Source organism: Miniopterus schreibersii (genome assembly GCF_964146895.1).
Source record: "Miniopterus schreibersii genome assembly, chromosome: 1".
Taxonomy (NCBI): Eukaryota; Metazoa; Chordata; class Mammalia; order Chiroptera; family Miniopteridae; genus Miniopterus; species Miniopterus schreibersii.
Genome location: NC_138101.1, coordinates 182,842,588 through 182,866,555, shown reverse-complemented (window position 1 = coordinate 182,866,555; position 23,968 = coordinate 182,842,588). Strand labels below are relative to the sequence as shown.

Sequence of the window (23,968 nt, the reverse complement as noted above, 5' to 3'; positions counted from 1 at the left end):
GAATAATTTTGTGACACATTGTACAACCACGATGAGCAACTCCAGAGTCAGGATAACAAGATTCCTCTCTCATTTCCCACTGCTGCTATTTCAAACTCAGAACACAACCTTCACAGCCTCTTCATCATGTGGACGCTATGACACCAGTACTGGTTCATACTCATAGACTCACAGTCACCCACACCATCGCCTGACTCCCTTACATTTCTTGATCAGTTTCTCACAAGTACTATCTCAGTTAAGAGTCAGCTTAGTAAGAATTGATACAATCACAGTACAAAGCAGCAAGCTGCAGGCTGTGTTCCAAAACTAAACAATTGTAGCTCTCTTGTAAAAGTGAGAGTAACACCTATAGGCTATAATATATGTATGACCACTCAACGTTCCCCTGAACCAGAGAATATGCTGGTAATGGTCTTCACTCCATGACACATTTAATGGCCGTGGCGATTTTCTCTTTCCTCCTTCATCATAAATATACTTGTCCTTTGAGTTATGCATAACATAATCTCTTACGTTATTTGTTCAATGGTCCATACCCCTCACTTTTATCTGCATTAGGAATCAAACTGTAAGCTCACAGAAGAAAAAAATGGTTTGGATATAGTTTTTTTTGTATTCTGTTATATACTGATAAGCAACTAATGAAAGCTTTTTCATATCTTCAAGCTTGTTTCATTTTCACCAATCCATAATTAACTCATTTTAAATTATTTCAATTCCAAGCTCAAACTGCCCTCTAAAATACGTGAAAACAAGAATCTGAATTGTTGAGAAAGTTGGAAATAACCATTTTTCTAACTGGACTTTAAGATGAAAGCTGATGGTATCTGTTAAGTCACTATAAGGTAGAACAGTCCCCTGGTTAAGAGTGTGTGCTCTGGAATCAGCTAGACCTGAGTTACAATCTCAACTCTGCCACTTACTAAGTAAGGAAATAACAATAATTATGTCATAGGGTTCTTATAAAAACTAAAGGAGATGATATTTGGAAGACACAGTAATAGGTACATATTAAATACTCAAGAAATACTGGTTGCTATTATTACTGCAAAGTCAATAGTATCTATGTGGTTCTATTTACTAAGTCCCATAACTCAACAGCATTCATCACAGCATGCCACACACCATTCTACTCAGAGCAGTGCACTGAGTTATAAAGAAGACCCATAAGAATTAGGAGATAGTCCCTATTCCTCAAAAGGTTTTAAGGAGTGCCAGCACTTGGCACACAGCAGGCACTCCCAAAATATTTGTTGAACAATGAGAATAGAGAGCATATAAGATAACAACATATAAACAAACAGAAACGAGAGCTGTACAGAATTATTTTCAGAAGTATAAGAGTGATTAGACTGACCTACATATACTTCTGATACTTTAAAACCTCAGGGAAATATTAACATTGTATTTACCATGAATAATGTGTGAGACAGGGATGACTAAATCTGACTTCTATAATCAAATTCATACCCTAACCAGGAAACACCAGATCTTTCTCCTCCTCAATCTGAATATACTAAATTGGGAAAATGTGGCATTTAGTCACAGTTACTGAAGGAGCTGGATCAAACACAACTCTGTTCCTTTAAGATGTATTTCCAGTTAAAGAGCACATTATTAAGAGACTACGTTAGCCAATCGTCTGAGATGCTTCCATCTGTAGGAGCTCACACTTCTCTCTCCAGTATTACATAGAAGTAATGCTTTTTCTATCCTTTATCCTGTTCTCGTAATGGTAAAAGTTGCTATTTGCAGATATTTTCCAAACGGTTGTGACTATTATTGGGAGTGTTAAATAAGAGGCCCTCTCACTCCAGCAGGAAGACGGGGAATGATGTTTTCATTTGGCCCTCACACCTAACTCTGCCCCCCACAACGTCCCTCACCCACTCACATTAGTTCTGCTCACAGACCCTCGGCTGGAACACTCCCTCCCTCCCCCCTAAAACCTAAAAGGAAAGCAGGCAGCAGCCTTGGAAACAGTTACTTCATCCAGTTGGCTAATGGGTCACATATTCCATGGGAAAGGATCCAGGTATGGAAAAGAGAGGATGGTTAGGCCCTGTGTGTAAGGAGAGAGAAAAGAATATTAACTACATGGTTCTTAGGTCTGGGTAAAAGGTGATAAATTTCCAGTTTTGGAGTGAAATGGGAATATTTTCCCATTATGTCCACATGTTGCCAGCTCCCCTGGTGCCTGCTGGCATCTTCCCAGGCTTCTGTCTGGCACCTCCACCAAATACCTCAAAGAATCAGACTCATTCCAAAGCTTCTCTGAGGAAGAGGGGGGCCAAGGGTCCAGCCAAGTACTTTGATCTATGCAGGGGGTCTCCAGGGATTCAGCCCAGGGAGAGGTGGGAGGGAGCAGAGCCTGCCAAATGCATTCTCTACTGACTTGTCACCCCCTTTATGAGACTCAGCATCCAGGGAAGAGTCAGGGCACGGGGTTCTCAGCCCCACCAAGGAAAGTTTAACTCTTCTATTCTTTATGCTGTTGGTTTTAAAATAACAAAGTGCTAGGGCAAGAGAGCATTCCAACAGGAAAAGCCCTAGATAAGCCAGGGACAGATCCTGTTCTTCTTGACTCACATCTAAGAAAATGAAAAGCAAACTTGTACCACCGCTGACTTTCAATAGCAATTCCATTCGGCAACTAAAACCCAAACACAAGCTAGTGCCGTCTGAGATGCAAACAACACTGAACTCCTGACATGGAGCTGAAGGAAAAGCTGTCGGACAGAAGCCTTCACACCAAAGTCAGAGCAAAGAATAGAGAGATCCAAGGCATCTGAGCAGGGCCTTCTGTCACAAGAGACCCAGGGTGAAGGGCTTCTGGAGTGACTCGGCCAGGTAACTGGACGTGGCCTGGAGCTGTAATAGTTACTGTGTCAGAGCCAGATCCTACATGTCTTCAGCGGCGATAGCAGAGTTTTTAGTCCAGACTGAATTGAAGGATTCTCCAATGTGAAAGACCCCTCAGAAGTTAGTTTCTACACATACAGGAAAGAGCTCAGACAGTGTTAAAAGAGAACAGGGGGTTTTTAGATGGTGCAGTGACCGCACACACAACACAGCTACCTCCCCATCTTCCCTCCAGAGTTCCAATGAAGGACAAAGAAGTTATTTTCTAAAAGAATGAAATGATCACAAGGCTAGAAAGCCATTAAAGGAGCCAGCAACAGACCGAAAGCTTAAGGAGATCCTGAAAGATGGAGAGCAGATGGGATCAGGTTGAGAAACCAGAGCAGAGGACGCCCCTGCCCAGGGTCTCAGAGGGGGTGTGGGAGTGCCTGAGAGAAGGTCTGAGCTGGCAGTGCACAAACAGGAGCAGGAGTGGGCCAAGGAACAAGGGTCAGGTAAGTCATTAACGTGCAGCATTTGGAACAGTGGCCAGTGGGTCTTCTCCAACACCCAAAGCTTTGCCCTCAGGATAAAATTATAAGTGACACTCTGGGGAGGACAGCTGTATGAGTGCAGGGACCTGAAAGAGTGGCACTTGAGGCCCTGCTATCTCCCAATAGACAAAAAGGGGAAAAGAGAGGCAAGGTAGCACTGACCCAAAGAGAAATCACCATATCTTCCTCCCTCTTCATGATAAGGCCTGTCCCACTCTGGTAACGGGGAGGGAAGAGGCATGCTCCTCACTCATGCCCACTAAGGTGCAGCCTGACAGTCAACATGCCCTGCCCTGGCACGAAACTCACAGCCTCCTGTCCAGGCAGAAGCTATTAGGGAATCAGTCCTACACAACAGTAGGGGAAATTTAGGCCAGCTGTCAATTTCAGTCTAGTCTTTTGTTCACAAACGTGACTCAACAAACCTAAGGTCACTGAAACTGAGAAAACCCAACAGGAAGAAAATAAGATGACCCCAAGAAAATTAACAGAACAGAAGATAACTTTAAAAAACTTTCAACTGGTATCTTCAGAAAGACCAGCAGGCAAACTGCATCTGTTAAGCAACAAAAAGCTGTCAACAAGCAAGCATATCAATAAATAAGAGTTTCTGCAAACTATGACAGCCAATATAGAAATACAGTAAACGGGACAAATAAGCGGATAGTGTGTGTGACCCAGAAGGTATAGATAGCGGAAAGACAGAGAATTTAAAACTAGAGAAAGCTGACATGAAGGAAAGACCTAGAGACTGCCTCAAAAAGGAGTTCTAGAAGCAGAAACAAAGACACACACACAAAAGGATAGTTTTCTCTGAACTAAGGAGTAATACTAATTTCTATAGAAAAAGTGTCAAGCAAATGTCCAGGAAGAATCAAAAAAACGACTCCGACTAAAATACTGGTTAAATTTCAGAATTCCACACTGTAAAGTTTCTACTGAATTGAAAATTTTTATTCAACTTATAAATAAAGCAGAGAAACTGACTCATAGTTATTGAAGAGACTATAAATGTTAAAAAACTTTAAAATATAAAAATAATAAAAAGTCAACAAACTTAGAGGTAGAAAGTGCAAAGCAGGGTAGGAGGTGATGTGAGTATAATAAATATCAAACCAGGAATTAACAAACAAAATGCAAAGTTGAGAAAAGAAGAAACACAATTCAATTATATTAGGTTACTAACTACTATTATAAATCTAGGGACAGAGACTGCAGTTGGGATTTTATTTTATTTACTCTGTATATGTATTCAACTTAAAAACAACTTTTAATGAGGATTTTGCAAAGTATCAAGATTCTGATGGCTTTTGAAAAAATAAGGAGGAGGAGGAGGTTGGCGGGGAAGGGAGGAAAGTGCAACAAGGATGCCCATGATTCGGGTTAATTTCCCTGATGACCTGAGGGCAGGATCCCAGTTCTGCTCACAATAAAAACTAAATGTTTATGCTACTAATTAACGCTTAGTGCTGAGCAATTAGCATGCCAGTATGCTGAAAGCAGAAAAGGTACCTCTTTTCTGTTGACACCAAAGGCTGCCCTCCCCCTAAATTGGATCAAGTAACTTTTCAGCCATAGAGTAACTGTTGTCATGGGAGGTTAATGCCAAAAGACAGACACCCTCATACCCACCCTCAACTCACACTTCTGAATGCAGATTTCAGAAGGGAGCCCCTGCTCTTAATGAAAAGGAACCATTTTAGTAGCTGGGACAAAGGGTGAAACAGGGAAGAACAGAAAGAAGTTGTGCTGGATACTTACGTTGTTGATCAGGTAGACACCCCGCCCCCTAGAAGAGGCCACTGGTTTTACTATCCAAGGTCCCCGATCCTTTGAATAGCAATCTGCTCAAAATATTGGGAGGTAAAAAGTGGGAGAGAGAAAGAAGGGATGTGAGTTTATTAACTTAAATTTCAACAATGGTTATCTACTCAGGTGCACAAAGAGTTTTCCAAATTTGTAAGTGGAGCACAGCAGCTAAAATAACCTGTACTTTTGGACCAGTCTTAAAAATTAAATAAGAACAAAGACAGAGACCAAGAAAGAAAGGGAGGGATATTGGGAGGGAGGAAGAGAGAAAAAAAGGAGAGAGGATGAGAGAGGAGGAGACAGCAAAATTACAGCAAATACTACAGAATATTTTTTTTTTCATCATTTCCCCTCTTGAATGAAGAAACAAAATAAGGCAAATATGTGGAAGTTAGTCTATTGCTATCACAACCAACCTTCACGAATCTTTGAAATGCTCACTTCCCTTACCTAAAGGACCTCCAGACGCTAGCACTGCAGATAATAACCAGTATCAATGCCAGATATCATAATATAATCACTTTCCTTAAGCAATTTCTCTGAGCTTATAAGGAAAAAAATCACCTAAAATCAAACAATGTGCAAGTGGAGAGGAAAAGACTAATTCACAAGTGAGTAAAAGGTACCCTTTACTCTTATTCCTTGCCTAGGTTCAGATTTACACCCTTAAACACCTTTGAATCATGGGAAGAGAAACCAAACAACAGACACTAAGGCTCGCAGATGGCTCTGCCCTCCACCTAGAAAAGAGAAAAGAAGGAACAAAGAATTCTCCCCCTGTTATAAGCTAAACTGTCTTTTCAAGGCCTCCCAACAGGCACCTGGCAAACCATTTCTCCAGGAGTTGAAAAAGTAGGTCTCCTTGTCCACTCTCCCCATCTCCCCCTGCTTTGTCCCTTGATACAACCTAACAATTAGGAAAAGTGGAATGTGCCGCACAGAATTTAAAACTCTATGAGCAAGTCCACTGCTAGACACGTATCCTATAGTTCTACTCACACATGTGAAATGTTGCATGTACAAGATTATTCAATGCTGTGGTATAGTAGCAAAAGATGCCCATCAATTAACTAAATACACTATATTGCATGTATACAAGGGGCCAGCAAACTTTTTTTGTTAAAGCCGGATAATACACAGTTTAAGCTCTGCAGGCCATGCAATCTTTGCTGCAAATATTCACTTCTGCCATTGTACCTCGAAAGCAGCCATAAATAATATGTAAACAGAGGGGCAGGTTATGTTCTAATAAAACTTTATTTATGGACACTGAATTCCATATGATTTCCACATGCCACAAAATTTTATTCTTCTTTTTTTCCAACCATTTAAAATGTAATAAACTCATGGAATGTACAAAAACAGGCAGAAGACTGGGTTTGATTCAAGGACTATAGTTTATAGACACCTGATCTACATAATGAGAATGTTATTAATGAACAAACAAGGAATGATCTCAAAGACAGGCTGTCCAGTGACTAAAAGGGAAATGCAGGGCAATACACGCTGCATGCTCCCATCTGTACACACGCATACTCAAGTTGTCTGCTATAAGCACACGGACTATCTCTAGGTGGCGAAAAAGTAAGGACCATGGTCACCTCTGGGGAGGAGTGGCTGCCTGAGGAAAGAGAAAAAAGGAGGCTTCTCACTGATTATTGTTTTGCAACTTTTTGTACCATTGGAATATATCCCCTTTCAAAAAACACCACTTATATAACTTTAAAGTCCTGGTATAGATGACATATTTATAATTATATAAGAGAAATTAAGCTTCTAAAGTAAAGCCACTGAATATGTGTATGTGTATAGTTTATATATTTTTTTCATTTTGCCATTTTCCCCAGATTCTAAGGAGACAATGAACTGAGTACAGAAGAAACTATTCATAGTACAAGAAAACAAAAATTACAAAATTTTCTAAACTTCATTCATTCATACTTCTAAGTACCCAACCATGTCAATCAGTTTGCTGGATCACGTCAATCAGCTTCATGCAGTAGTGACAAGGACAGTCTTTGCTCTCACGGAGATAGACTAGCAGAACAGGCAGACACTGCTCAGGTAATTACAGACACACTCTGGTGATAAAGAGGAAGTGAGGGTGCTATGGGGATACCGAAGGAAATGGTCAAACCTGTCTGGAGACAGTACCCTCTGCAGTGACAGGCATGTGTGTGAAACTCTCATTTTCACAAAAGGGAAAAATTTAGCTAAATGTAATTTTTGTCACCTAACACTTGAATAAATCTTACTCTGTGAACTAGCCTTGTCAGAAGTTTCTGCTTTTTCTGGTGTTTACCATGTTGTTGAAATTCTAAATACCAAAGATTTGTCTTTCATGCTAAGCTTTTATCCTTAATGTGTTATATTTCAGAACAAAGATTGGCTTTTTTTTCATAGGTTCTAAAAATTTGGTTACAAAGCAAGAAAAATCAGAGGCAAAGGCAGGGCAAGGCCTGTCAGGGTGAGAATGTACTAGGCCGGGTCTGCAGTCCTTCCTAGAGCCTCCCAGCTCCTACAGTGGCAGTCTAATGGAAAGAGCGCTGAACCGGGGTAGAAATATCTGGATTCAAATTCTGGCTTTTACACTATGGGTACGCTGCTTAAACTATCCAGTCTCTCATAGATTTAGAAAAGAGACTGATGGTTGCCAGAGGCAAGGGGTTTGGAGAACTGGGTAAAAAAGGTAAAGGAATTAAGTACAAATTGGCAGTTACAAAACAGTCATGGGGATGTAAAGTACAGCATAGGGAAAATAGTCAATAATATTGTGATAACTATGTATGGTGCCAGGTGGGTACTGAAAATATCGAGGGGAATACTTTGTAAAGTATATGATTGTCTAACCACTATGTGGTACACCTGAAACTAATACAGAATAATACTGAATGTAAACTGCAATTGAAAATAAAATTTAAAAAGTAAATGAACTACCCAGTTTCATCTTCAAACTAGGGGTTTAGTCTGATTTGCTAAGATCTCTTATAATGCTAATATTATATTTTTATAAATTTACTGATTGCTTTAAAATCTAGCTACCTGCAATTAACTGCAATTAATGAGCAAAAATCAAAATTTTGTTCCTTCATTAGAATTCTTTCTCAGCCTCTCTTGCAACTGAAGATGGCCACAGGACACAATTCTGGCCAATCAGAAGTAAACAAAAATCTGCTGGGGTTTGGAAGGAAAGTTCAACTTTTCTGGCAATGGCACCACCCTGTCTTTCTTGTGTCCTTCCTGCCCAGAAAGCTGTCCACTGGGCAGGAAGTGGCTGGAACTGACAAGACTCTCCTAGGTTCTCCAGGGTCATAGACCTCCAATTCTACTAAATACTGTAAATAGCAACAGTGCACCAGGAGTCTAGAAAGATATACCATGTATTCCAATCCTCATACTCTGGCAGTATCAGGTTTTCACATCTATTGAGGCAGTGGCTGGTCTCTGGGCTAGATCTCTACAGAGATGGATGTAAGATTTTCTCTTATTAAAACAAAAGCCGTAAATTCATGAGATCCATGTTGGCTGGTTATCTCCAGTGTCTTTAGGCGATCCTCAGGTCCATTCCTTATCAGTTCCCTTTCAAAGGCCCTTCACAGGCGATGCTCACACCTTTCTGCCCTCTCAACCGCCCAAACCCATCCCTAGGCCCCTCATTCCTGGCGTGTGTTCTCATTAGCCTTCTCACCAAGACGGCTGGGAATTAGTTACATAAGCCCACTCACCTGCTTTCCTATCTAAAATTGTATCTGGGTCATCACATAGCCTCTTCCTTTCCTTCTTTCAGGGGAGAGACTTGCCCACCTCCTTCCTAAAGCTCACCCTTCCACGGGGCTCCTGATTTACCCCCTTCCTGCCTTCTCTGGGACCTCAATCACTTGTTCGTATCTTTGAGCTCTCTCCCCTCTGATTTGTCTGCCATGCTGCTTCGCACTTTTTTTCCTCCCTTGGTAATCACATCCACTTCCACACCTGCACATTCCAGAAGCTATACCTCCAGCAGAGCTCAAAACTGCCTTTACAACTGCCTGCCAAACATCATGACATGGATGCCTATAGGCACCCCAAATTCAAACCTGGTCCAAAATTCAATACTCTTTCCTTTAATACTCCTTTACATTCCTGGTTACACTCTGGATAAAGACTTAATGATCCTCCTAGCTTCTCAAGACTACACCTTTGGAGATCTCTTTGACCCCTGCCTCATACTCACAGCCGGTTAGTAATCCTTATTTATTCTACCATTCTTTCCATTCTGGCCACCTACTTCAATCCAGCTACATTTCTTATCTGGATTACTCAACAACCTTCAAAGTGACCACTGTGTTTCTTTCCGTTGCTCCCTCTAATTCATTTCATGCAGTTATTTTTCTAAAGGCCAGTCTGTTCACCTCCCTTTCCTTCTCATAAATCTTCTATTGCCCACACTCAAGTAAGCACTGGAGGGTCAGAAACACAAGCGTCATTGAGAAAATGAAACTTCCAAGCTGTAATATGCGAGGTGGTCACCAAAGGAAAAGAACTTAAAATAGACTTTATAGAAAAGGGAAATGTCTCTTTGAAAGAGGAAGTGGTAGGAATAAATGGGTTTCTCCCTAATGTGTAAATTTAACAACACAATAAACCTAATGATGTTGGATTTCTCCCCAGTGGATTTAAGTTTAGAGGGCACAAACTCTGGACCACTGGTAGAGAATGACTTGCATCCCGGCAAGACTGAAACCAAGAAGATTCTTCTTTACCACATCTTCCCTGTCCTCCCTTTTCCACAAACACGGTAAGTCCCTGCCGGCATCGCTGGGTGGCAACAGCAATGGGTGATTTGTTTTGGGGGTTGAGGAACACCATGTGCCTGTAATAACTGCCCTGGGGCTAAATGTGGTGGCTTTGGGTTGCAGCTGTATTGATTCTATGTGTTCTACTGACCTTTTGAATTCATTTTTGTTAAGAAGAAGAACACATAAAAGTTTGAGTAATTGCTGAAGAAGCAATTCTACTGAAAGGCAGGTCAGGTTTGAACTGATGGAGGAACCCTAACTCTATCCAATCAGCTAAATGAGCTTCCCCAGCCCTCAAGCTGTGTAATAAGCACCAGCAAAGAGGAGAAAGGGAATTTTCAACTTAGATGCATTTAGTCTTTAATAGGGAATTATTCTGGACTTTAATTTCTCATTAGGAATCCAACAACAGGAGGAGTTCACATTAGTAACATTTTTACACTGCCGACCTGTTAGTTGAAGCATTTTTATGCTATCAAGTTAGCATATTACATAATTTTTAACTTTTATTATGTAGCGATATATCTCAAGATAATTTGAAATAGGAAATAACATTGAACATTTACTAAACACCTATAAAGCACCATTCCAAGTGCTTTCCATGTATTAACCTATTTAAACATCCCAACAACTCTGTGAGGTCAGCACTGGTAAAAGTCTCTTTTTACCAAGGAGAAAGCTAAAGTACAGTGAGGTTTAAGTAACTTGGCTTAAGTGACATAAAAATTCTTAGCTACAAATGTTCAGCTTTGAGTATGCTGTAGCTTTGAAGTTAACTTCATTCATCTAATTAATCCTCTATTATGACCTATTTCAGAGCCCTCTGTGGACAAACACTAAACTGTCAACCTGTGGTCCCAGCAGAAGAAACAAGTGCTATCAGGGAAATGGCCTCACCAAGGTAGATCCTATGACCATCCCTGATGACATAAGTCCCAGAGGATGAACACCCCACTGGGTGACAGAACCAGACCTTAAATTCACCTGGCTAAAGTATCAAAAGTCAGGAAGTTTAGAGAGAACTTTCTCTTCCGCTCTCCATGCTTCCTCTACTGTAAGATAGAAAGTCTCTCTCTTGGGCTTATAGAGAGGAAAACTGGCTGTCTCTTTGTCCACTTTGTTGCACCTGATCCTCTCACAGGCGTGATTTCTCTAGATGGCAATACGGTTATTATGTACATACCGCCTAACTTATGCAAAGTTCCTTTACCTCTCTGTACCTTAGTCTCTCCATCTGCAAAAGCGGGAATAATAACAGAACCTACCTCAGAGTAGAGGTGCCACTGAGAAGAGGGCCTAGTAGAAAGGAAATGTTCATCAAGCATTAGCTGATAGTGTTACTATTTAAACTCCCCCAGAGGACCTGCCTCACACCTGATCTGTGCACTAAGCCTACTGAGGCAGCTCTGCCCCATGAAGGAAAGCCTGAAACAACCCATCTCCTCTGCTTAGACCTGGGCAGGTAAGTGCACTTCAAGGCGAAAGAAGTAAGAAGCCCATTGACACTTGGATGCAGGCCACATGTCCCTATCTAACTTTACCAACAATACAGCTGACATTTAGATCCTTATTTGGCTCCCATGTATAGTTTTCAATTAGCCTGAACTCCAAGGAAAAACAATGTAACTTATACCCCAAAGAATATAAGTCACACAAGTCCAGAAATGAAGGTGACAGGAATAGGCCCTAAATGGTAAGAGGAAAAGACATACCAGAAAGGGTGCTTATGCAGTTAACATGCAGAGTACATACATCTTACTTGTGCACAAATTCCTGTCAGTGAAGAGACTTCTGTACAAGACAAGAGCACATTCACCTGACACCAATGTGTCCTTTCATAAATGATACTGACCAGCCTAAGAATGAATATACAAGTACACAGTCAGAATAAACACAGTTTTAAAGTTATTTCTGCAGCTGTCTTACTAAGGAAACACGATTTTTTTTAGGATTTGAAAAATCCTGATTGGTTACTGACTTGAGACAGACCCTGAGGTGTGTCTGCCCCAAGTTCAGTTGCCGGGATGGGCAGTGTGAGTCAAAGCACTTACTACAGAACTCTGCGTACTCAGCTGGCAGCAAGAAGGTCTGAGGGAGAATGTGGAAAGCCTTGAATCCGTGCGTATGCTGCATTCGAATGATGTTTTTGTAAAGTCGGTCCTTCCGGGTTAGTTCATATGACCTAAAATCATAAAAGTATTTCCATTTCCTTGAACTCTGACTCAGAGGTTTTCCAGTGCTATCACATCCTAAAGAGTTCATGCTCACAGTTCTAGAGCAGTCACTGAGGATCAGAGTAGATCCCAAATCCATCACTGTCAATGGCAAAGGTTATTAATCATTTTCATGAAAAGGATTTCTTTGGTCACATTTAGTCATTAAAGTCTAACTTATGTACAGTAAAATTTGCCCTTTTCAGTGTATAATTCTGAGTTTGAACAAGCACATACACTTATGTAACCACCATCACAATCAAAACATAGACTGTGCCAACATCCCAAAAAGTTACCTGAAGTCCCTTTGTAGTCAACCTTTCCAATCACCTCCAGGCCCTGGCAAACATTCACCTATTTTCTGTCCCTATAATTTTGCCATTTCCAGAAAGTCAAGGGAATCATATGGTATGTGTATCCTTTTGAGACTGGCTTCTTTCACTGAACTTAACACACACAATTGAAATTGATCCTTCTGGTTGCATCTATCAGTATTTCATTCCTTTTTATGGCTCAGTAGTAATCCACTGTTTGGGTGTACCACAGTTTGTTTATCCATTCACCAGTGGAAGGACATATGAGCAGTTTCCAGTTTTTTAAGATCATGAATAAAGTCACTATAAGCACTTGTGTACAGGTATTTATTTATTTATTTATTTATTTATTTAATTTATTTATTTTTTAATCCTCACCAAAGGATATATCTTTTTACTGACTTTAAAGAGAGAGGAAGGGACAGGAAGAGAGAGAAAAACCTCGATGTGAGAGAGAAACAATGACTGACTGCCTCCTGTGCAGATCGAACCACAACCTAGGTATGTGCCCCGATTGGCAATCAAACCAACATTTTGGTGTATAGGACGACACTCCAACCAACTGATCTACCTGGCCAAGGGCATGGGTTGTACTTATATTACCTCTAAGAAATCTTTACTTAATCCAAGGTCATAAAGATTTTCTCCTCTGTTTTCTTCTGGAAGTTATACAGTTTTAGGTTTTACATTTAAATCTATGATAATGTCAGGTAACTTTAAGTGGAGCAAAGTAGCTACAAGAGCATTACCTGGGAAAGTGATTAACCTTTTGTGCTTCAGAGAGGGTGCGAAGTAAGAAGGGCTTCAGGTGGGATCCTGTCCACATTAGGTTATAGTCAGTGCTGCTTGGGTGAACCTGAGGGCAGATAAAAAGACAAGATAAAAAACATCAACGATAACCCCTCTCCAGGAAGAGCCATGGCAGAAAAGGCAATAGAGATTTTCATCCACGGAATACTCATGAGGGTGGCCCAGTTAGTATGTAAGCCTAGCAAGACAAAACTTGAATACACACAACATGAAGATAATCAAATTTAAAGAATAGGAGACTTGGGAAAATCCCAGACACAAAAAGTAGAATAAACTAATCCTTCTACAGAAGTCCACAATGTCTCTTAATATTCTTGCATATCAAAGTATGAAGAGAGGGCCCAACCCCAAAACTCCCTGTTTGGAGTGCCCTTTTGTTCTTGCAGATGCTGAGTATAACATACTGATCAGAAATAAAAACTTATAGTAGCAAACCAACTTAGAATCCATTCATTCATTCATTCATTCATTCATTCATTCATTCATTCATTAAGAATTTATTTGTCCATTCATTCGACAATTATATTTTCTGTGTCTATGATGTGACAGGTAGCATATTAAGCCCTGGAGATAAAACAGCAACAAGACAGGATATAAACTGGTATCAGAACTTCAAAATGTCTACTTCAGACTTCAACGTAGAATAAGGAGCTAGCAACCAGACCTTGATCAGTTGTCTCAAAATCTCTACAGTGGAAGTCTGTCCAGCATTTTTGCCTGCCCCTTTGGATGTCAACATCCCAATTTTCCCAAATTTCTTTGGGAATAACATACTCTTTGGTTTTAAAGGACCTGCCAATCACCTGTCCCCCTCATTGCCCCAGGGAGTGAAACCATAACCCAAGCTGGGCCAGTCATTCTATCTCCGGAATGTGAGATTATTGAGTGAAAAAAGGCACAAGGGCAATGAATGAAGATGAGTCACTTCCATGGCAGTGCCTTCAGGAAATGGTCCTGAAGATTCCTGTCCCAGATCCCTGGAGCTGTCCTGTCTCTCTTCTTCCAAAGGCCTGCCTTTTCAGCTTTTCCTCTGATTCTGCTAGCAATCTTGTGTACACTTTTCCTACAAATCCATTTTGGTTTAAGTTAGAGTCTGTTTCTGTTGCTTGCAATCAAAGAATCTTAGTTGGGTCACAAACAATTCCTATGGGCAACTCTAGCTTACGCCTAAAAACATAGCAAGAATTTTTTTTTTAATTGTGGAAATGTTTTCCATGTAACAGTCAGGAGGCTAGGATTTTCAGCTTTTGATCAGATCAGGTGAGTAGTCAAGATGAGCTTACTTCATGAAATCCATGGGCTGTCAGAATGCTGCGTACCAGGCGACTGTCTGTTCGCACAATCTTGTAAGACAAATGATAACGTTCTAGAGAAAAACACAGAATAAAGTTCAGTAACCAGAATGTTAACTGTAGAGACAGAAATAAACTGTAAAAGGGTAACATGCTTAATTACACTTGATAACATTATACTGCTATCCTTATGCTACTAAAAGTAGGGGATGCAGATATTTTGGACCAAGGGTTTTTAATCTGAAATTTGTTGGGGATTACTAAATATGTATGGGGGAAATGACATCTTCGTTTTCACCAATTTCTAGTTGAAATTTAACAGTACCCTCAATTAGGAATGTAGGCAACAAAGCAGAGTAGTATTAGAAGTACCTGCGACTCTGCCACCAGTAGAGATCAAGTGTTTTAATGTTATTTTACAGTTGTTACAGTTATCTCAAAATACCACTTATTCTCACAGTATTTAAAAGTATGCAGGTTAACAGATCATTATGTAATGCACTAATAAAAAGGCATGTGTACCACAAATTTGGGTTTTTAAAAATATTTCTATAATATTTCAATACAATGGATTTTCTTTGCAGTCATATGTGACTTTTTTATTCACTTAAAAAACATTATTCTGATTTAAAAACAACCACCAAACATTATTCTGAGAAGAGACTCATTAGGATCCATTGCACCAAAAAGGTTAAACCCCTGCTCTAGACAGCACTCTGTGTACAATACTTCTGGTTACCAGTATATCTTAGATCAGGGGTCATAAACTGATGACCTGAGGGCCAAAACCAACCTGCAGACATAGTTTGTTCATTCCTCATTGTGCTTTAAAAATAAAATTGAATTGCTAACCTTTTAAAATTGTAGGAATTCATATAAAAATCTAGATTTCTGGGCTTCTCTTGAAACCCCTGTGCTCTCTCTCTGGCATGGCAAGGATCAACTAAAGAAGTACAAGTACTTCCTCCAGGACAGGCCCGCACTGTCCAGTTCGGCATAATCCCCACCTGGCCTGCTGCACTCATTCATATTTCCTGCCTGGCACCTGCAAGCATTCTGTGCTGGTGACCCCTGTCTAAGAGGAAAGTCTGTAATCATGTGAAATTTCTATATCCCCAAGGACTAACATTTACTGTGGCCCATTAAATTCAATCTCTTTCTATGCACCACTACAAATTGCTTGAAAACGTTAGCTAAGAATTCTACAGAACAATTTTTTTTTAAGGACTGCATATTGCCCTTGTTCTTAGAAGATACATACTGAATCAAGTATTTAGGCATGAAGCATCTGAACTAATCCTCAAATGGTGGGGAGTGGGGAGAGAAAAACAAATGCAGCAAAATATTAATAATTGGTGAATCTATGGAAAGAATATACATGTGTTCACTGTTTTATTCTTAAAACTTAGAAAAATGAAAGAATATTAGGTCTTTTCATTATGATAACTGTGATCACTGACATCTCCATTTTTATACTCGCAAAAAGCCAAACATCAACTGCTAGAAACCAGATTCTGTTCCTGTTCTGCAGTGCTTGCCTCACAGAACCAGGCCACAGGGAAGGTGATGATCAGTAAAATGTGTAGAAAAATAGACAATGATTACATGGGGACTGGAGATGGGGAAATAATAAGAAAAAGAGTATGTCTTTGGAACTGAACTATAAGGCTTACAGTCCTGGCTCTATTACCTCCTGGCTGTCATCTTGAGTAAGTGCCTTCATTTTCTACGCTCAATTTTCTCACCTGTAAAATGGGGCTGATAACAAAGACTCTTTCCTTGTAGGGTAATTGAAAGCACTAAATCAGTTAATACATGTAAAGCTTTTAGAATACTTGTTGATATGTAATAAAAAATTTTATATAGTAAAGGAGTAAACACATAATAAAGCAGCTATTAATACACAGTATCATACATAGTAAATTATATATTTTATATAGCCAATACAAAAATAAAAATGCTATTAATACTCTTTCTCCTACTTCTAATATAGAATAAAATGAAATTATCACAGCACTCAGTGGCAAACCTGATTCTCACAGTATGTAAGTAGTAGGCAGGGACCAACTCCTTTTAATCCATACCTACTACCTATAACCCAACTCAGATACATTGAACATGTTCCAAAAGGAGAGTGCAAGAAAGGCAGGGTGGACTGATATAAAGCAGCTGTGACTGCTGGTGATTTTAACTCAAGTTCATGTTCTGTGTCCAACAGCCCTGTGACCAATAACACTGATTACCAGTACATGTTCGACCAGACGTTATAAATCCGTGACCCAAGAGCCAAATCCGGCCTACAGACATGGTTTGTTCATTCCTTATGGTGTCTTAAATGTAAATTGAATTAGCTACCAACCTTTTAAAGTTGTAACAATTCATATAACAATCTAGATTCCTGGGCTTCTCTTGAAAAACCTGGCAACTCTAGGCACTCTCTTCCCTGGCAAGTCACATGGAGACTTGTAAGTGTAAACTGAACCTGCCCAACTGCCCAAGAAAGAACTACCTTGCCCATGTTTTCTTCAATATAAAAACAAGACGCAGGGCATGTCCCTCCTTGACGATTAGCAAACTGCCAAACATCCAGTATTGGAGCCTCTGAACCCACTGCATTAATTCCACCGTGAGCCTGTAGAATTGCCTCTTCTCCAACCACTTACATGCATCTCAGGAGGCGACCTAAAGTGCTAAGACCCCTGGCAAGTTCCAGGACTGACTGTAGGCAGAGCAAATAAAAACAAGAAATGATCTGTCAGCACTGAAGCACTTAGGGAATGGTGAAGTGCCCTAAGGGGTCTGGTCAAAAACAGCATGAGATACACAACCCAAGGACATGGACAATGGTGTAGAGAGGGACTGGGGAGGGGGTAGGGTGGGATGGAATGGGTCATTGGGGAGAAAAAGGGACAACTGTAATATGTTGAACAAACAAACAAAAAAATAGCATAAGAAACTAGATAAAGATAAAACTGAAGTTTCTGACTTTTAGAATACAAGAGTGACCTCAGCCCTAGCTGGTTTGGCTCAGTGGTTAGAGTTTTGGCCCGAGGACTGAAGGGTCTGTGGTTCGATTCTGGCCAAGGACACATACCTCAGTTGCAGGCTCAGTCCCACCAGGGCTCATGCAGGAGGCAACCAATTGATGTGTCTGTCTCACATCGATGTTTCCCTCTCTCTCTCTCCCCCCTCCTCCTTTCCACTCTCTGGAAAGCAATGGAAAAAATACCCTCCGGTGAGGATTAAAAACAAAAAAAGAGTAACCCCTTTCAAAGGCAACATAGTGTAGCTTGCCCTACTGTCAGAAAATTACAACTGCACTGTTGAACATGGTAGTTACTAGCCACATGGAACCACTGAGCACTTAACTAGTGTGAGAGAATAACTGATTATTTTATTTAAATTTAATTAATTTAAATTTAAATACTGATACTCAATTTAGTTGGAAAATTTGTCTGGATAACTTGAGCATATAAATTTATTTTTCAACTATAACATTTATGGGATATAAATACAGATCAAATACTCCCAATAAAAATTTTACACCATATGAGATGTGCTATAAGTGTAAAATACATACTGGATGTAAAATATCTCAATTTTTTTTTTTATATTGAGTAAATGTAGAAATGATATTTTGGGTTAAATAAAATATATTATTAAGACTAATTTCACCTATTTCTGTTTACTTTTTTTAATGAGGCCAATGGAAAATTTACATATGTAGCTTACATCATATTTCAATTGGGTGACAGTCTATACAAATGCAAACTTATGAGACTGATACATTCAGAGGCAAATTATAAAATGATGCTTCATTCTAGAAAAAGATAACTTTAAACTGAAAATATCTGTTCTCTCTAAAATGAAATCCCAGTTCCATGTTCAAAGTATATACAATTTTAGGGGGAAAAAGATACAGTGAGAAAAAAAATATGTTCCTAGAATATTTAACAAAGCATATGAAATCATATAGTACCAAAAACATTAACAGCGAATGCAATGAAATACTTACTAGATAACAAAAAAACAACAACAAACAAGGTTGGCATCTAGCATAAGATCAACAGAAGATAACTAATGCCCCAGATACACTTTTCAAGAGGATTTAACCACAGGATTATGATCCCAGCAGATCTATGTCAGGTATTTAGGAGAGCAAAACGGAAAAAAGAAAAACAAAACAAACCAAGAGTGTCTAACAATTCAGATATCTGAGGCAGCAACTGTAAATGTCATTTAAATTGTTCTTCACACACAGATGGTGAAAAAAATATTAAACCTCAAGGAATTGGGAAGATACAGGAAATTCAAAAACAGAGCTTGACAAAAAGGCTTAGTGGCATTTTCTTTATCACAGGAATGTGTTAAAAAAACACACAAAAGACCCAAAGGCTTGAGGTTCTAGAAAATAGCAATTGCTTGAATAATGGAAAACTTACATTGAGGATGCTAATTTCCAATAAATGTTAGGTATTCTAAAAAGGAAGGTCGGCCCACTGCCATGAAATACATAGATTAAATTATGTGACAAGCACATCCAAAAAAGTGCTTGGAGGGGGGAATTACTTACTTCTGTTGTTTTCAAACCCATATCTGACGTTTTGATTCACGTCATATTTTGATTTTGAGGGAGCTTCTCAGCAAATGTTAGCAAATCTTTAGTTGCTCAGGATTCAGAGAATATACATGAGCCATGTCCCTTTAAGTGGTAACCTAGCAACTTGCTGAGAGGATTAGAACACAAGGACCCCGAGGGGGAGAGGAAGATTCAAATCCCACCGTCTTCTAAACTCCTGGCTTATTAAGGCAAGGACAGACCTCAAAGTAATTTCAAAGTACAGCAGATCCTATTCAAACAAGTGGAGTAAGTTTTGAGTGCATACTATGTGCAAAACATTAAATAACATTTATTTTTCACATGTCTGCAAAATAGCTATTATCTCCACTTTACTAACAATGAAATGAGTTAAGATGGCTTCACGGTGAATTTTATCAACATCTAAAGAACTGCCCTGGCCAATGTGGCTCAGTTGGTTGGGTGTCACGTCCAGTGCACCAAAAGGTTTCTGGTTCAGTTCCCAGTAAAGGCACATGCCCAGGTTTCAGCTCGATCCCCAGTAGGGGAGGTGCAGGAGGCAGCCAATCAATATTCCACTCTCACTTCCATGTTTCTCTCCCTCTCCTTTCCTCTCTCTCTAAAAATTCAATAAAAATATTTTTTTTAAAAACATTTAAACAATTAACACCAATCCTTAAACTCTTCCAATGAGGAGGAGGGAACTCATTCTATGAGGCCAGTATTACCCTGATACCAAAGTCAGATGAAGGCATCACAAGAAAACTGCAGACCAATATCCCTTATAAATACAGATGTAAAAATTCTCAACAGAATACTAGCAAACCAAATCCAGCAGCATATTAAAAGGATTACACACCATGAAGAATGCAAGGGTGGTTCAACATACAAAAGTCAATGTAATCCAAAAGATTAAGGGAATGAAGGAAATAAAAGAGAATCGTCTTAATTGATGTAGAAAAAGCATATTCACCTGGCCTGCATGGTTCAGCGGTTAAGCATCAACCTATGATCCAGGAGATCGAGGTTTAACTCCTGGTCAGGGTACATGCCCAGCTGCAGGCTTGATCCCTAGTGGGGGGTGTGCAGGAGGCAGCCAATCAATGACTCTCTCATCATTGATGTTTCTATCTCTCTCTGAAATCAATAAAATATATATATAAAGCATTTTACAAAATCCAATACCCTTGTATGATATGGGACTTCCTCAACATGATAAAGGGTATTTAGAAAAACCCACAGCTAACATCATACTCAACAGTAAAAGACTGGAAAGCCTTCCCTGTAAGATCAGGAACAAGACAAAGATGCCCACCTTTCACCTCTACTACTCAACATTGTATTGAAAGTTCTAGTCTGAGCAATTAGGCAAGGAAAAGAAACAAAAGGCATCTAAGTTGTAAAAGAAGCAAAATGATCTGTTTGCAGGTGACATGATCTTGTATATAGACAATCCGAAAGAACTCCTGCCACAAACACAGAAAAAAACGATTAGAGCAAGTAAGTGAGTTCGGCAAGGTTTCAGGATATAAGATCAATATACAAAAATCAATTGTATTTCTACATACTGGCAATTAACAACCCAAAAATAAAATTAAGAAAACACTTCCATTTATAATAGTATCAAAAAATAAAATAAAATATTTAGGAATAAATTTAACCAAGGAGGTATAAGACTTGTACACTGAAAACTATAAAACACTGCTGAAAGAAATTTAAAAAGATCTAAATAAATGGAAAGACATTCCTTGTTCATGGACTGGAAAACTTAACATTAAAATAGCGATACTCCCGCCCGGCCAGGCGTGGCTCAGTGGCTGAGCGTCAACCTAGGATCCAGGTGATAGGGGTTTGATTCCCGGTTAGGGCACATGCCCGGGTTGCGGGCTCGATCAATGACTCTCTCATCATTGATGTTTCTATCTCTCTCTCCCTCTCCTTTCCTCTCTCTGAAGTCAATAAAAATGTATTTTAAAAAAATAAAAATAAAATAAAATAGCGATACTCCCAATAGCAATTTGTAGACACAACGCATTCCCTATCAAAATCCCAATGGCCTTTTTGCAGATATTAAAAAGTTTTATCCCAAAATTCATATGGAATTGCAAGAGACTCTGAATAGCCAAAAAAATATATTGAAACAGAAGAACAAAGTTAAAGAATTCGTATTTCCCAATTTCAAAACTTAATACAAAGGTACAGTAATTAAAATGATATGGTACTGCCTGGCCGGCGTGGCTCAGCAGTTGAGCATCGACCTAGGATCCAGGCGATCAGGGTTCGATTCCTGGTCAGGGCACATGCCCAGGTTGCGGGCTCGATCCCCAGTCGGGGGCGTGCAGGAGGCAGCCGATCAATGACTCTCTCATCATTGATGTTTCTATCTCTCTCTCCCTCTCCTTTCCTCTCTCTGAAATCAATAAAGGTATATTATTAAAAAATTAAAAATAAATAAAATAAAATAAAATGATATGGTACTGGCATAAGGATAAACATACAAATCAATGGAATGTTAAGAGTCCAGAAATAAACTGAAACACCTACAGCCAACTGATTTTCAACAATAGTGCAAAGAGTATTCAACAGAGAAAGAATAGTCTCTTCAACCAATTATGCTAGGACAACTAGACATACACAGGCAAAGGAATGAAGACAGACCTTACCTCGTGCTGTGTAAAAAAATTAATTCAAAATGGATTGAAAGCCATTTAGCTCATATTCAATATATAAGCTTAGCCTATAAAACTCTTAGAATAAAACATAGGGATCATGACCTTGGGTTAGGCAATGGTTTCATTAGTATGAAACCAAAAACATAAGCAACAAAAGAAAAAAATAAATTAGAAATCATCAAAATGCAAACCTTTGGCTCATGAAAAAACACTATCAAGAGAGTAAAAGACAAACCACAGAACAGGGAAAAAATATTTGTAAGTCATATTTCTGATAAGAGTCTAATACCCAGAATGTATAAAGAATTCTTATCTCAACAACAAAAAGACAAGCAACCCAATTAAAAAATAAGCAAAGGCCTTGAATAGACATTTCTCCAAGGAAGATATACAAATGACCAACAAGTACATGAAAAAAATGCTCTATGTCACTGGTCATTAGGAAAATCCAAATCAAACCCACAGTAAGATACCACTTCACACCCACTAGTATAGCTATCATCTAAAAAACAGAAACTAAATGTTGATAGAAATGTAAAACGGTGCAATCACTGTGGAAAACACACTGGCAGTTCCATAATAAGTTAAACATAGAACTACCTAGCAATTCCATTCCTAAGTATATACCCAAAAGAATTGAAAACTGGTGTTCAAAGAAAAACTTGTACATCTGAATGCCCACAGCTGCACTATTTATGATAGCCGAAAGGTAGAAACCATCATTCATCAACTGATGAACGAATAAACAAATGTGGTACGTGCATACATGGGCTATTATTCAGCCACAAAAGGAATGAAGCACTGATACTTGTACAACATGAATGAACCTTAAAAACATTATGCTAAGTGAAAAAAGCCAGACACAAAAGGACCACGTATTATATGAGTCCATTTATATAAAATATCCAGAAGAGGCAAATCCACAGAAACAGAAAGTAGGTCAGGGGCTACCAGGGGCTGGGTAGTAACTATTTAATGGGTACAGGGTTTACCTTTGGAGTGATGAAAATGTTCTGGAACTAGATAGTGGTGATAGCTGCACAACATTGTAAAGGTACTAAATGCCACTGAATTGTACACTCTAAAATGGTTAAAATAGTAAATTTTGTTTGGTGTATTTTACCACAATAAAATAAAATAAGCACATGTATACATAATTCTGAAAAAAATTCAAAAAGGGGAAAAAATTAATATGCAGAAAACAAGTCAAGAAATCATAAATAATCCTTTCAAGTATAACAAACTAACAGTCTTCTCATGCCAAGGCCATTTCCCTATCTATACGTGTTATCAATTTCTGCAAGACAAGGTTGCTGGGGCCATGCCCCAGCCCTGCCTTCTTTGGGGAAGTCATACTCACCTCCAATTACTCGAATATTGTTGTCCTTGGTCAGAATTGCCTCAGCATGGAACACCAAAACTGGAATTCTCCTGCAGCCTCCAGTCCACATAATACATGGATGATCCCTAAAACCATAACAAAAGTCTTTATTAATTTACAACTCAAAATCTGAATTAACTGCTGAAGCCAATCACTGTGGCTGGCTGCTTAATACCTTTCCCCCTCTTTATAAAACAAGAACCCTAAATGTCCTATGGGAAACCATTCATCTTCCATTTTTAGCCATGTGGCTTAAGATGAATTCTATCCCTGATCCAGGGGTGAGCCCTGAATGGTTTCAGCCAGTCAGGGCATTCTATCTCCCAATTGCAGTGGCTGCTTCAGGGACGAACACATAAGCCAACTGGAGCCAGCGAGGTCAGGCGACTGCTGTGAGACCCTCTGAGAAAGCAATGCTTTCTTTCTCTACTAGCAGCTTCTGAAGAGATGGTCTCTCTTCTCCTTGAAGGTGTAAGAGACTGAGAGGGCTGGAAGTGCTACTGTCATTTTGTGACCTTGACAGGAGAGTGTGACCTTGACATGCTGGTAAAAAAGGAAGTCCGTGGGAGCCTGACTGGAAGAATGAGAGCAATACTTAGAGCTGCAGAATCAAGTCTTCCCTAAATACCAGTTAATGGAGTCTCTTTATTTTTAGGACAATTATGTTTTAGTCCCCAGCACACATAAAGAATCCCAACAAATATATTCACAATAATTTATAT

The 23,968-nt window shown here is 39.3% G+C and overlaps 1 protein-coding gene across 5 annotated transcripts in view; it reads right to left on the bottom strand.

Moving 5' to 3' along the window:
* Positions 1 to 23,968, bottom strand: part of TTLL5 (tubulin tyrosine ligase like 5) — a gene marked incomplete at its 3' end in the record, with an annotated part of 215,860 nt that overhangs the window by 185,346 nt on the left and 6,546 nt on the right. For all 5 annotated transcript variants that reach the window (XM_081147080.1, XM_081147081.1, XM_081147084.1 and 2 more), the window contains exons 3-7: positions 23,226 to 23,332; positions 14,606 to 14,688; positions 13,262 to 13,368; positions 12,037 to 12,167; positions 5,160 to 5,242 (exon numbers count right to left, since the gene is read on the bottom strand). In XM_081147080.1, coding sequence (XP_081003206.1) covers positions 5,160 to 5,242; positions 12,037 to 12,167; positions 13,262 to 13,368; positions 14,606 to 14,688; positions 23,226 to 23,332 — 511 coding nt within the window. The remainder of the gene's footprint in view (positions 1 to 5,159; positions 5,243 to 12,036; positions 12,168 to 13,261; positions 13,369 to 14,605; positions 14,689 to 23,225; positions 23,333 to 23,968) is intronic.